The sequence below is a fragment of the Esox lucius genome, chromosome 2 (genome assembly GCF_011004845.1).
Source record: "Esox lucius isolate fEsoLuc1 chromosome 2, fEsoLuc1.pri, whole genome shotgun sequence".
Classification (NCBI taxonomy): Eukaryota; Metazoa; Chordata; class Actinopteri; order Esociformes; family Esocidae; genus Esox; species Esox lucius.
In genome coordinates, this window is record NC_047570.1 from 9,617,219 (window position 1) to 9,632,624 (window position 15,406).

Genomic DNA, 15,406 nt, shown 5'->3' on the forward strand with positions numbered 1-15,406 from the left:
TTACGCCTAATTAGAGCCGGTTTGATAGGCAAACAAAAGGGCGGCATCTGAGCAATGGAGACCGAGACGGTCCATATCCACCTGACCCCACAGTGAGCTGGCGTGAGCCAGGCGGTCGGGAAGCGGCGGCGGGTGCCGTTTGAAAATTGAGAGGATCGATCCCGTGCCGTTGCTGGCCCCTGAACGCTCCAATTAGCTGCGTCTCCTGGACCCGGCGTGTGCAACGCCTTATAATTTCCCCCGGTGAGCAACCCGGGCCTGAAGTCGATACCACAGCGAGGCCGTTCGATAAGCTCCCGTGGAACTGATGCCGGCGGAAACTGACCCAACGCCAGGGGCCCACCCCCTGTCCAACCGACCTGCCACTCGACCATAAGGCAGGGTGTGGTCGGGGGGGGGGGGGGGGGGGGGGCTGCAAGCGTTGTCAGAAGAATCCAGCCACCCTCGAGGATGTCGGCTGTGCCCCCGAGAGCGTTGTCCTTACAGCACTTCCATTAAGGCCGGATGAATCACTGTCTACATCACGCACCATCAGTTGTGCAACACGGACATGTCTCTCAATCAACCCTGACCTGAAACCCCTCTCATCAGCACCTAGTCCTTCCAAACCCCCCCCCCCACCTGAAACCCCTCTCATCAGCACCTAGTCCTTCCAAACCCCCCCCCCCCCCCCACCTGAAACCCCTCTCATCAGCACCTAGTCCTTCCAAACCCCCCCCCCCCCCACCTGAAACCCCTCTCATCAGCACCTAGTCCTTCCAAACCCCCCCCCCCCCCCCACCTGAAACCCCTCTCATCAGCACCTAGTCCTTCCAAACCCCCCCCCCCCACCTGAAACCCCTCTCATCAGCACCTAGTCCTTCCAACCCCCCCCCACCCCACCTGAAACCACTCTCATCAGCACCTAGTCCTTCCAAACCCCCCCCCCCCCCCCCACCTGAAACCCCTCTCATCAGCACCTAGTCCTTCCAAACCCCCCCCCCCCACCTGAAACCCCTCTCATCAGCACCTAGTCCTTCCAAACCCCCCCCCCCCCCTCGTGTTTACCACAACGAGACGGTCGGGGGGAGTGAATCACGGCCCACCTCAGCTCCCCGCGCACAAATGCAGCTTACCCATAATCCTATTTAACACCGCCGCCCCCGCTAGCCTATTCACAGGCTTGCCTTTCTGCTGCCGAGGGCTGGCGGGAGGAAGCCACTGCCTCGCCTTTCAAACAGTCACAGCTGAACTGGCAGGGAAAGCGGGCAGGGTTTGTTCTGCATGTGCCCCAGTGTGTTCCAGTGTCGGCTCAGAGTTGTAAAGGGGAGGAGGAGGAGGCGCGCTGCTTCCGGCGCCTTCGCGGAGGAATATGTTTAGAGTGGAAGGGGCCCATCTCTGGGTTCACCCGTGTGTCCGCTCTCTCGTACGCGCACCTCGGCAGGAAGCGGGGGGTGGGCAGAGGCAGTCTGGAAATGGACGGAGAACGGCGTCGAATTACCAGAGTGCTTCGTCCAGCTACGCCCACTCGTCAACATCCGACGGCCAGCGGCGCTCTCATTAGCCATCGGCGCCTCGCTGAGGAGCAACGACCGACAGAAAAAAGACAAATCAACAACAAAAATAAAAAACTGCTGGGTCAGTGGTGTTAGATGAGAGAGTGTGTGTGCGTGCGTGCGAGCGAACGCCTCTGTATCCGTGCTTGATGTAGCAGGCAGAAAAGCAGTCATAGCTCGAGCTCGCTAACTAGCGTCAAGAAAAGCAGCCTTTCACTGGGGCTGTCAGGGAAGGGGGGGGGGGGGGTGGGGGGGTGACAGCAGGCAGGAGAAGAAAATAACGTGGCGCTTCTCCATTAATTGAAACCCGGCGGGCGGTATTAAACGGCATTAAAGCAGCTTCTCCTTTGAGTTTTTTTTCACTTGATACGTTCAGGTTGTTTTTTTCCCTGAAAAATGTCAGCCATCACCAGAGCCGCACTCTGCCACTGTTTCTACCGTGCCAGGGACAGAGGGTCAACCGCAGTGGAACGAGGTGAAGAGTTCAGTCTAAACACACAAAGGACACAGGGAGAGACATGCCCGGCAGTCATTCCTGTTTGTGTTGATGCGCGCTCTGTTGTCTAGAGCAAACCAAAAGGCCCGTAGCCTCCAGTCATGGAGCGCGTGTGCCGCTGCTAACTCCGGCGGTAGGGAACGAAGAGGTGGCTGTGGGATCCTCAAACGAGGCGCGTTTAAAACCTCCCGTGTTCTTCCCGGGCCTTACGCTGAGAACGCTGTACGGGTGGGGCTTCTGTGGATGTCACGCGGCGACGAAAGGGGGGTGACTGACAGGAAATGTTTTAGAAACAAATAGCATGTAGGTTGGAAACAGAAATGGAAGACGATGCGTGCATACAAATGCGGATGTTCACAAACAACAGACGCACACACACACACACACAGACGGGAGCGCGCTTGCCGCAGAAGGTGCTCAGGAAAAGTTGAAACTCACCGATCACTTTAACAAAGTACGCATCGGCCTCAAAGTTGTTCTTCAAAGCGTGGATGACGAAGCTCTCCTTCCCCTCTGCTTTGCTGAGCACGATCATATCTAATATTCCCTGCAAATGAGAAATGGCAATACATGGTGAACAAAAGGGAACGGAGGCAGAGCTTTCCTTGACTGTCTCTTCTGATGTAGCATTTCATCCCTTAATGGGCAGAGAACAGATCCTCCATTAGGGTGCTTATCAGCACTCATCTCACACACTGTCGGGGAATTACAGAGAAAATGAGCAAACTCTAAGATAGGACCCGAATGTAGATATACTGATGAATAACTACCTCCTCCACTGATACAAAGAGACAGGGCATTTCGCACAAAAATACATATCTGAAATAAATCTCTCAGCCAAGACAAACACATGGATTATGTGAGCTCAAACCAAAGGGTAGGGATCTAGACTCAGCTGTGGATGAATGTTGTTGGAGGGGGTCTAATTATAATAATGAGGGAAATCATTTTCTACACCACAAATTCACCAGCAATAAGCCTGAAAATATATATAACCATAGTATAGAGTAAATAATTATGTCATACCCTTTTATATTAAAATCACATCATTTATCTTACTACATTCCTGGCAATATTAATAGTTAAAAACTGAAAAACCTGGGAATTTGTACAATTATTTTTGGAGGGGGGGATAAAGAAATCGGTCAGCATGGACTTGTTGCAGAACCATGCTCCAAGCAGTCCAGGCCATTTTGGATATGGTAATAAAGAGATAGAGGGACACGGGGAGGCAGGCAGGGACGGGTCTGAGACCAAGACACAGCCCGTAGCAGAAGGATGGCGAGGGAGGGACAGGAAAAACAAACTAAATAAAACTTAAGCTGTCCCAGATGGTGAATCTTAGGCAGAATGAAAGCTTTGTGTCTGTTTAAAGATTTAAAAAGCCAACAAGATTTGAGATGCATCCGAGCTTGCATTTCAAATATCCTCAAAAGCAGGGCAGGCCGCATGGACGATGCCTGGGGAGGCATGGTCAGCAGGGATGTTCTGGTCTCGCCGCGCTCGACCCCCCCCCCCCCCCCACACTCGTTTTGGGCACCAGCAAAACAAACCGAGGTGGTCAGGTTCGTGAGTGTACCCATGTTGACCTGAGAAGTTTATGGGTTGGGGGGGGGCTCAATTTCCTAGGAGGAAGGCTTACCTCGATCATGAACTCCCTCAAATCCAAATATAATGAAATTGGTAGAGGAAGAAAAAAGGATAATAAATAGAGCTAATAGGCCCAACCTGTTTTATCCACACCTCTAGAGAGCTCACACACACACACACACACACAGTGCTGCAATCTGATTGGGTTCCTGGGGGGACAGTGACCCCCCCTCTCTGTCCGTCAGGCCCGGGCCCTTCCGGGTGCCAGGGCTCGATTGGCATCCGGTGCTAATCGTCGCCGTGCAGTGCAATGCTTGCCTTGGCGCACCACTACGGCAGCCCGGAGTGGGATTAGCAGAGAGAGAGGCAGAGATGCTGCCGTAATCTGCTGGCTGGCATGAGTGAGAGAGTGCCTCATGAGCGTGCCACTTACAGCCACACGTGGATACCCACAGCCACAGAAGGCTCTGCCAGGCCGTAAACAACAGAGGTCCCAACGCCACCCGCTAACAGGGCAATTAACAAGACCACCCTGAAAGTCACATTGAAGGGAGACAATTCTTCCAGACAAAAAGCTCCAGGCGGACGTCTTGGCCAGTCACACTTTGAACCGGGGGAGATCGGCACAGAAACTGGAAAGAAACGCCCGCAAAAAGAACCCTCGATACGATGATTGCGAGACAAACTCGGACGACTTTCAGCACACCCTTAAGAGTCCCGTCCGTGAGCATGGAACAAAGCCGCTTGGTGTGATATGCCAAGCAGAGAGACAAACGGTGTTGCCCGAAGGAATAAATAAAAAGTAGCAAGACTGCCGTTGGTTAATTGGTTAATGATGAGTTGTGAGAGCCGGAGGTCACCACAGGGCCTGCTTTAATCAGTAGAGCCTTTGGTAATGTGACAGTGTCTAGGCGTGAAGAGGGGAGCCTGGTCTAATTGGTGAGAATGCGGAAGGAGTGCGGGGAGTGTACTCTGGTTGTAATAGATGTCAGAGAACATGGAGGGTGATGAAAACTAATGACTTTTCCGTGAATTCTCTGTGACTTTATAACTGCGTATTCGTGACCAAACATGTGTACCAAAAGGTACAAGTCAATCCTTGAAGCCTACCATATCCTGTGCAAGATACCCCCAACAAAGTAGGATATGGCAGGTGACCGCTTTGTTCGGTCCAAATCCTCTCCACTGTGTTAGAGACCAATCAAAAACATACTGAATGTGGCAATCACTTTTTCACACAGGGAATTTGGCGTGGCAAGACTTTCCTCACTAAATAAATGAAATCGTAATAAGTGAGTTGTTTATTTTTCTTGCCCAGGTACAACTTATATTAAGCTTCGATTGAACAGCTGATTGCCTAAATGTTCTGCACAAAGATGATTTAGGAAGAGAGAAAATCACAAAGGGGGTACATTTCCCCTGGCACCGTATTTGCTAGGCTTGACCTAGCAGCGACCCGTGGCCTATCTGAGCGGGAGATACTTACGTCCTCGTAGATGTCAAAGAAGGTGGCGACGGTGGCGCCGGCAATGGCTCCCAGGTCAGACTGGTCCCAGTGGACACGGAACATGCGGCCCACGTCTTTACAGCTGGCGTTGTTACAAGGAACATTCTCCAGGAGAAAGGCCTGCTGGCCACTACAACACAAAGAGGAGAGGGAGTTGAGGACCACAAACACACAAGCTCACGTTGAAGTAGGCTACAACATAAGCAATCAGAGTTGAAAATGAACTATGATGACGTCGGCTTGCGCAACACCTGGGACACAAAATGCACAAAAGAAACATCTCCCTGTTGGTGTAAAACACACTCCTCAATTAGCGAAGCGGCACGTAAAAGCACCCACGAGTCTAAACAAACGCTATCGCAAATATAGAAGCGGTAGAACAGTACAACCGAGACCGGCGCAGGAAATACTAGGCTAACAGGCAATTAGTAACCATGACACAAACATGAGACTTATTTCAACGCCAGCCCGGGAGACTGCAGAGAATATGGAAGGAGTTGGGTTGGAGAGCTTTCATTTCCAAGCCGTTTTCCAACATTTGTAGGTGTTTTCCCCCCACCCCCCCTTTCTTCTCCCTACCTGCGTGCGTTTTGTCGGCTCCGGCGTGCACGCCCTTAGATCTCATCCTGAGTGTCGACCTGAAAAGGAGCCTGACTAAAAATAGAATCAGTGAGAGAATGTTCTTTCCTGTCTTTTCATTCCACTCTCTATTTTTTTTTCACGACTGCATATGTCTTGCACATTGAAGGGAGCATTGTGGTGTAGGGGACCGCCGGCTATGAAGCTGATAGAAACTTCCCCTTGAGGATGGTTTGCCAGAATGTGTGTGTGTGTGAGAAAGCGAGATAGAGAGAAGGTACAAGTAAGAATATGTTTCCATCTCTTGTGAGCCGCTGAAAGACCGAGCAATGTGACAATGCAACGAGGTTTCATTGCAATGCTCGACACACAGCCTAACAAGATGAGAGAGAGATAAAAAAACCGGCAATGGAGACAGTCACTCGCTCCAGCAGACACCAAAGCCTGTCCTCCCGCATTAGGAAGCCAGAGGACAAACTCACCACATTCCCTACATAGCCAAGTCCTCCTCTACCCCCACCAGGGACCAGTATTAATATTAACAGAACAAAAAGCCCGGCTCCTATCAGTCTGGGATGACCTTGAGACCACTCCACCAACATCACAGCCTGCTTTACTAACAGTATGGAGCCTCCGTCTACCAGGCTCAATTAAAACTACATCTGATGGATATTGCTCTAGGCGCCTGGATTAAGATGTGAAGACAATTTTAGGACAGGCCTCAAGCTATACCATACCGGCGCCTTCAATGGATTGGTGAAAGGTATGCTGTCATTTTGTCCATCATCATGGATGCAGACCATCGTCCGGTCTTTAGAACCACCTTCATCCGACTAAGAAAGTCTGGGAAATATAACACACCATCTTGACACGGACTGAACAGGTCGACACAAAAGGCAGCACTCGTAACTCGTAACGCGGCATGACTAATTTTGACCTCGTCCCCCCCAGGTGGTTGGGTACAGTTCATGTGACCCCGGAAAAACAGTCCCTGGAAGATGGCCTTCAGGGATCGGCCTCATCTTTCTCAGGGAGTGACCTCACTGACTAAAATCTGTGTCATCATTTTAGCTGAAGTATTGCGAGGTGTGCCATCCGATGGAGCACATTTCTGACATCTGATCACATAAATGAACACGTATTTCTTTAATCACAATGGACATTAGGGAGACAAGGACTACATTGCTATCCCGAGAGATTGTACGGGGTTTACTGAGACGTCTCACCCGCGTCGTGCCCTTCACTGTAGCACAACCACCTAAGAAAGCAGTGACTGGTGTTCGTATGCGGTAGTGCGCGGCGGACTGAGTCGATTAAAGCTAATCCTATGGCAGCGTTAAGTGTTCTAGCAGGCCTGTGAATCTGGGTGGGAGCATCTGGAAGGGAGTTTAGGTAAAGTCCATCTGATGCCACTGGGAAGAGCAGGCACATTATTATTTTACGTATTTATTTAACCAAGAAAGTCAATTGAGAACCGGTTCGCGTTTTTAAAGACAACCTGACCCAAGGCATTAGACTGCAAGAGGAAAATGCAATTAAGCAAACATACAATTAAGCCTAATGAATGATGGGTCAATAGTTTAAACGAGCAATTTTAGGTACAACCGCACATCTGACTGACCGTGTTTAATGGACCTCACAAGCACACCCCAGCCCCTCACTGTCCCATCCCCCAATACACACACACACACCTGAGACAGGCTGGACAATGAGGCACAGCACCTTTTGGCTGTAAAACAAAAAAGGAAGCACATTTCCCCCCACCTCATTCTAACCGAGATAGGCAGACAATGGTTTGTCATTCTCGCCTGTCGATGCCAGTCTCAGCGAACCCTGTAGTGGTTAACCTCCAGGGGCAGGCTCACAGACCTTCAGAGGAAGGCTACACACTCCTGAGGACAAACATCATTCCACAGCCAAGTGAACACACGCACGCAAACGCACATGCCCGACTATTTCCTGGAGCCTCCTGGATAAACACAATCAGAAATCTGCCAGAGAGAGATTTCCCAGGGAAGACACTCAATCAGTAATATCTACTCTCAGTTGGATGACGGGACTAATATTCTGGCTTTGATTGTCCCTTCGGCCCGCGGCTCGGCCCACGTCTCAATCGAACTGACGCCTGTGAGCATCGATTCCCTCCCTGCAGCTAACGATTGCTACGGACTGAGTCTGTGTTGCATCAGAAGAGTGAGGCTGCCATTTCAGAGTTTCAGAGTGAACTTTAGAGAGATTTCTATTGTTATTCTTCAGTGTGTGTGTGTGTGAGAGTCTGTGTCCTTTCTCCCACTCCAGGCTTTTGTCTCTACTGAAGAGCCTGTCTCGCACCATGAGGATGTGAGGGCTGCGTGAAGCTTGAGGTCAGGAGAAGCGTTGGAGTCACTGATAAAGGGCAACAGTGTGTATTACGAATCATAGGTAAGACACTGTGCTATGGGAATGTCTACACACGTATAATGCTGTCTTTGCATTTTTGCCGGCTGTACATTTAAATGTGAGAATGGACTTATGCCAGCTTGGTGGAATCGGGATTGAAAGATATTCCCAACTGTAATGGCAACCAAGCAGTAAACCGAAATGGTGGGGTAATTTCATTTCAGGACCACCATGGCACCCATTTATTCTAAATTTATTGTCATTCCTCATTAACTCCCACTATTGCCCCACTGACTCCCATTAATTCCCAATTGACCTGCAGTTATTCCCCATTGACTTCTATGCGTTCCTCATAGACTTCCATTGAATCACCCTTGACTTCCATTAATTTTCCATTGACCTCCATTCATTCCCCATAGACTCCCATTTAATAACCATTGATTCACATTCATTCCCAATTGACCTCCATTAATTCCCCATTGACATCTATACCTTCCCCATCGACCCCATTTATTCCCCATTGACTTCTGTGTGTTACCCGAAGACTCCCACTGAATCACCAATGACTCCCATTCATTCCCCATGGACCTCGACTTATTCCCCATGGACCTCGACTTATTCCCCATGGACCTCGATTCATTCCCCATTGACTTCCATGCATTCCCCATAGACTCTAATTGGATCACCACTGACTCCCATTCATACCCCTTGACCTCTTTCTGGTCCCCATTGACCTCAATTCGGTCCCCATTGACCACCATTCGTTCCCCACTGACCACCATTCGTTCCCCACTGACCACCATTCGTTCCCCACTGACCACCATTCGTTCCCCACTGAACACCATTCGTTCCCCACTGAACACCATTCGTTCCCCACTGACCACCATTTGTTCCCCACTGACCACCATTCGTTCCCCACTGACCACCAGACTTGAATTAATTCCCCATTGACTTCCATTAATTTCTTATGGAACCCTATGCATTTGTTGATCAATCAACCTATTCAAATATATTTATAAAGCCCTTTGTACATCAGCAGTTGTCACAAAGTGCTTTTACAAAAAAGCCAGCCAGAAACCCCAAGGAGCAAGCAACAACATTGTTGAACCACAGTGGTTAGGAAAAACCTATAGAGGAACCAGGCTTGGAGGAGTGAGCAGTCATCTTCTGGCTGTGCCGGGTGATCATTTTAAGAGTACAAGTAATAATTAACTAGAGAAGTACATTTCTTGAAGAAAATATGGTGCACTTGCTAGCTGTTGAAAAAAGTATTTATGGTTCAGAATAGTGTATACCTATCAAAAGGTTTGGAGTCTGTATTTTTTAAGGTTTGAGATACTGTTGTTGAGGGTAATTAGCATAAATTAGACATATTTAAAGTTCATGAAAGTGTTACCAATGACAGGTCTTGGGAATGTAGCTCGAACAGTTCAAAATATACAGCCTAGTAGTTAATTCATGCTAATTACGCTAACTAACATAAGTAAAATCAATAAACGTTTCATCATATGAACTGTGGAAAGACTAAACGTGTGAACCAAAGTTGGTTTTGTGTCTGTAGCTCGAACCGTTTGAAAGATATAGTCTAATAGTTAATTAATGCTAATTATGCTAATTGGCATATGTAAAATCGATAACCGTTTCATAATTTGCATTGGTGATAGCCTAAACGTGTGAAACAAAGTTGGTTTCGTGTCTATAGCACGAAACGGTTCAAAAGATACAGCCTGATAGTTATCGCTATATACGCTAATCAGCATACGTAAAGATACAGCCAAGTAGTTCATTAATGCAAATTGCACTAATTAGCTTCTGTAAAGCCTGGTACTCCGGAGGTGTGGCCCAAGACCTCACGTCCTCCTAAGTTTAAGCAGAGCAGGAGACAGAGAATATTTAGAGGGCACATTCCTTAGATTTACAAGGATTTACAATGGAGAAGGAGAACCCACCCTAATCCTCCGGCACAATAATACAGCAGCTTAAACCTGAGAAAAGGGGGTCCAGTGACACTATGGCCCTATCCAGGGGAGACCCACACACATTTCCTAGCACCAACCAAAGGGACAACAACCATCCGCAACCACCCTGAATGAGGGCCGAGACACACCCACAATAATTTATTGGCTCATATCAGCCATTCTTTTAAAGATATCAACAATCTTCATACGGAATCTTTATATACTAGTCCCAAGATTATATGTACCGAGCGGCGTGAAGAGCAGTGCAGAGCTCTGGTACAAGATAATTTTTTTTGTGTTTTAGAAAACAAGTAAAAATGCAGAAAATCCAAGATGGCGGACTTCATGGGTTCTTGAGGCAAATTTGTTCCTTAGGTAAAGTGGGACCTGTGGAGAAAATTTCAGACCTCTAGGTCATATGGGATGGAAATGCCAGTGGAGCTTTTGGAGTGACTTAGATTGCTTATAATAGTGCTGACGGTATACATCTATGGTTAATGTGGCGTGTCTGTAGCGCATGCCATCTCACGGGAATATGTGTCCAAAAAAAGGAATAATAATACTAATAACCCTAACAAAAATAATAGGGCTCCATAGCCACTTCGGGGCAAGGACCCCTAATAAAAGAGTTTCCCAAAAACTAACCACAAAGCTGGAAAAAGCCTTTCTACTATAACTTGTGCAAAGCACACAGAGATAAACAGACACAGGTGCTATATAACTCCTGCTGTTTGCCAAATTTCCTTCTTACTGCAGCAGAACAGTTTACCTGCAGTCACAATTGTACGCTATGCACACTCCCACTAGCCTTAGCTAGCACTTATTGTCACAGGAATGGACTGGTACGACACGCTACTCAGTACCTACTCAGCATGTAGCCTACTCCTTCCCCGCAATGAAATGGGACGCAGAGGAATGAAATCTCAAAGGAAACGATAGATTGCAGACAGACGCCCTTTATAAAAGAAATCTGGCGCGTTAAAAGCTATTTCTCCACTGAGCACAGTTGCTTTCCCGGGAGAGAAAAGGCCTTTCTGCTCTTTCATCAGCACCCCGTAGTGGCGGCCGCCAGACGCCAAGGGATCCAGGCGAATCAGTGAAATCCGTCGATCCATAAAGGATTAACAGACTCGGATCCTCTCTCATTAGCACGCATTTTAAACAGATAGGAGATCAAGGAAAAGCTTTGAGAGGGATCTGAAACCGGCTGAGTCTGTGTCCATGTGGGCTCTGGAGCTCAGCTCTGAGCCGCTTGTATCGGACATGGAGCGCCGAACCCTCTCCTTGCTTGTCCCTGCCGGCCAGCCGTGCCCAAACGCTCCCGGGCTACACGCTAATTGGCCTTCGTGGACCTGGAACCTGGTTGGCCCTCCAAGGGGCCATGGACTGACAGGTGGCCTGTTGCTTGACCTCTTTCCTCCAGTTTCTCCTAGCCCTGCCTGTCTGGAGAGGAGGTTCATCCCAGTGGTGGGTTTCCTGGCACGGGTGGGACTTTAAACAGAGAGAGGCAAAATCAAGAGAATGGGAGAGGCAGGCAGGAGAGCGCGGTGGCAGGGTTAATCCGCGGTGGCAGACAGAGAGACGGTGAGAGGCAGTGCCATCCCCAGGCACTCACATCAGCGGCTTCCAAGAGACTTGTCAGTACTGTCATTAGTGTTAGTGTGTACACCTTTGTCGACCCTTCCACCATCACTCCTGACAAACACGACTGAAATAAATGCAAATGAACGAGGAGGCTTGAGGTCCTTAATGCCTAAAGCTGCTTCAGAAAGAAAGACAGGCAGAAAGAGAGAGAGACTGCACGTTAGAAAGGAGAACCAGACAGACAGAGGGTGTGAGGGACAGAAAGAAAAAGACAGAGCGGGAGACAGAGAAGGCAAGCCCTAAGGACACTACTCAAACCTAACTCACCCCTCCTCTAAAATGTTCTGCATCCTCAACCTAATGGCTTTCCCTTCCCACTCAGCCTCTACCACCTTCCTGGTCCTCTGTCTCTGAGCACTGTGCCCTCTGACCTCCTGTTTGTGATAATTCCTCTTTTGAAGGACCCTGGGCCATTTAAAATGGAAGAAAATACCCCCAACACTGGACATATTCATTTTATGTATATGTAAACATATCTGGGTTAGATTTTGAGAGCATGCCCTTTTCCAAGGGTGCCTAACTCCAAACATACGTAGTAATCAAATTACTTCTTTGTTAAGAGGAAGGTTCACTGTGGTGATGTTACGGTCAGCACACACAGTCACATGGCTCCTGATAGACAGACTGTCATGGTTCATCATGGACCTTATGTTGCCTTGTGGAGGAGAGACGTGCCCCGTCATTAAACCAGGTTGCAGGGACACTTCCAACATACACACACCAACTCCATCCATCAAAATGACGTGTCCACATCTGATTATTTCCTCTAAAACCAGTTTGCTGTTTCGAACAGCCCAATAGAGACTTTTTACATTACAAGACGGAGAGTGAACCTGTTATCAGTGTCCAGACGTCTTTTGAACATAAGGTTAATGAAGTATATTAAGCTACAACACAAAATAAGAGCAGCCCTTGACATTTCCATGCTATTACTACGCCTCAATCACATGTGGAGGGATGGAGGAGTGACATGTACTGATCAAATCTTCCAGCTCCCAACCACCTACTGCAGCACTCAATCCAGTGGCAAGCGTACTTCATATCGTTTCAAAAATATTTTCCCCTGAGTACAATGATCTTCAAACCGCAATACTCGGAGAGGAGCAGCTTGACAAATGTTAAAATGGCAAAAGATCGCCCTGAAGATTCTTCGATATATATCCGGAAACCTATTATAGTGTGAAAAGCTCTTATTTACCAAATATCTGAAGGTAATCCCTTTTATGAATATCAGTGGCTAACTGTGAGGTGTGGGGGACATTAGCAGAGTTATGAAAACTGTGGGGGCAATTTGTAGTTAAAATGAGTAAGGTTGTAAACAATGAGCGTTAGTACATGTACATGTATGTATGCAGGTTGTAGGGAGCAACATAATGCCACAATATTGAATTGGGTCTTTAAGTAAAATGTGTTTATTTGTTGTTCTCCACATTCAGGTAGATAACAGAACCTGATATGCAATGCAGCCACGGCAAATTTGTGGGATTTGAGTGTTCATGAAAGGGACAGTCTTGAAACCCACATAAGTGATTTAATGGCATTGCCTAGCAACACCATTGTTTCCTGGGGAGGGCTGAGTTGGGGTGTGACATAGAGAATTGGAGTAGTGTGTGGATGTACAGTCTAATCAATCAAATTGTAAGCTATATTTGAAACAAAAATATACATCTTTCTGCCATTTCCTAAATCCTGTTTGGTTTTGGGAACAAGCTGAGAGGTGTTTGTATGTGTTAGCGCATCTCTCCTCCTTGGGGGTGCGCCACCTCCCCATCCCCCAAATTGAAATCCTCAGACCCATCGTGAGACTTTACGCTGGTGCAGGACAATGCCCAGCCTCATGTGGCCAGCGTGTGTAGGCAGCTGTAATATAATATCTGAAATATATTTTGTTCATCGAGAGCAGATGTGTGATTTAAGTGTTCCCTTAAGCTTTTTGAGCATCTTAGTCGTGACATTTTAAATCTAGTTAGTGTTTTGTGGGACAATGATTTGTATTTAAAGTTTGACCAAATCACGAAAACTAGTATGATTTGCTTAGTTACCAACATTACTGTACTTGTTAGCTAAAGCCACAATGCATCAAAGTATATCTACAAGGCTATGTATTAATACAAAATGGAAGGGAAAGATGCAGAACAAATACAGTTAAAGTAAAATATCTTCCTCAAAAGCCATCTAGTGTAGCTGTTTCAAAGTCAGCTGTGCGTTGTAGCCGTGACGCTTGCAGTAACGTAACTAGACTCAGCATTGGTCTCTCTGAGAAGGAAAATAGACTGGAGACATAAAATGTCAAGCGAGCCTCACTTGGCACACATTATGTTACTGTGGACATTCCTACCCCCCCAAAGAAAAATAATATTAACAATAACAATCATTTCACATTACTAGGCTACATTAGGTAGCCTGCTAAATTTATGCAATCAATAATGCAAGTTGCTCAGGATAAATGTGTCTGCTGAATCATTAAAATCTAGATGTGACTTATCCTGGCTACTGCGACAGCCATGGCAGAGCGTACCTAATTAAAAACACATCTATTACCAAATTGTGTTTGTACTAAGGCAGACTGCAAATGTCAGGGTTTAAATGGATTATGCCTGCCACTGACCCTAGTGAGAAAAGCACCGAATCAACATGTATGCTTTCCCCTAAACAGTATCCAGCTAAAACCCACACACACCTTTCAAATGAAGACATCACATAAAGCTGGCATTAAGTGACTATTAGCATCCCATTGATTAATTGGATTTTGGTGATCTGCTCTCTCACTCACTATCCTGCCAGTCAGCTCTCCCTAGCGTCAGTCAGCTCCCCCCCCCACGCCAACCCCCCTCCCCAAGATACCACCCGTCTGCCGTTTGCTTTTGCAATACATCTCTGTTTTACCATGGTGTCTCACAAGGGACTTGAACCCCCCCCATTGGCAATGCTTCTGCTATAATTGCTCCAAAAATAACTACCTTACCCAACAGCACAGTCAACCTATTGACTGACTGTGGTCTCTCAAATCTCCTCCGACAGTACAGTCTGTTGGTTTAAACACACTCTACTATCATGACTTAACAACAAATCCTGCGCTTGCCACTTTAAATTAGCTACCAATGGAAAACACTAGAAGAAATGACCTAACGTTTCATTATCTAAGAGGCAGTGCTTGCACAGTAAGACTGTTCAACGCCCCCACACAGTATAATGACCATGGAGTATTTATTCTGAGCCTTATAGTTGGGACAAAATGTCAATAGTAACCAGATCTGTAAGTGCTTTTTAATAAAAGAAGAGACACCATTGTCCATCCACTAAAAAATATGGATCTTAATCTGTATAAAGGCAAAAAGGATCCTTTTTAACCTCTCTACTGGATATATCGGATGCGCTTCTCATACAATCAGAACAGGGGACATCCTAAGGATATTTGGCAATGTTCTCATTATGTCCCTTAAAGGGTTTCTAAATTAAGTTAGAGGGGACATTGCGTGATGGTACCAAGGAAACATAGTCTAGGGCATCTTTATGTAGTGCACCAAGTTCTTAGGAGTGTCAGGAGGTTTTAAAGATTGTTTCATTACTTACTTTAAGGGGATCTTACCTTTATGGGATCCTTTGAGAGCATCCCTTAAAACCTCCTGACAGTTCTGTCATGGTCCACAGTGAAGAGCATTATATGACGCTCTCAAAGGATCATTCTCCATGGGTTCTCCTAGTTCTCAGCAGGACA

General features: G+C 47.2%; 1 protein-coding gene across 1 annotated transcript in view; it reads right to left on the reverse strand.

Annotated features, from left to right (window-relative positions):
• itfg1 (integrin alpha FG-GAP repeat containing 1) overlaps window positions 1-15,406 on the reverse strand; it is a 131,616-nt gene that overhangs the window by 31,912 nt on the left and 84,298 nt on the right. The window contains exons 11-12 of the mRNA XM_034296425.1: window positions 5,108-5,258; window positions 2,470-2,578 (exon numbers count right to left, since the gene is read on the reverse strand). Of these exons, the coding sequence (XP_034152316.1) occupies window positions 2,470-2,578; window positions 5,108-5,258 (260 nt within the window). The remainder of the gene's footprint in view (window positions 1-2,469; window positions 2,579-5,107; window positions 5,259-15,406) is intronic.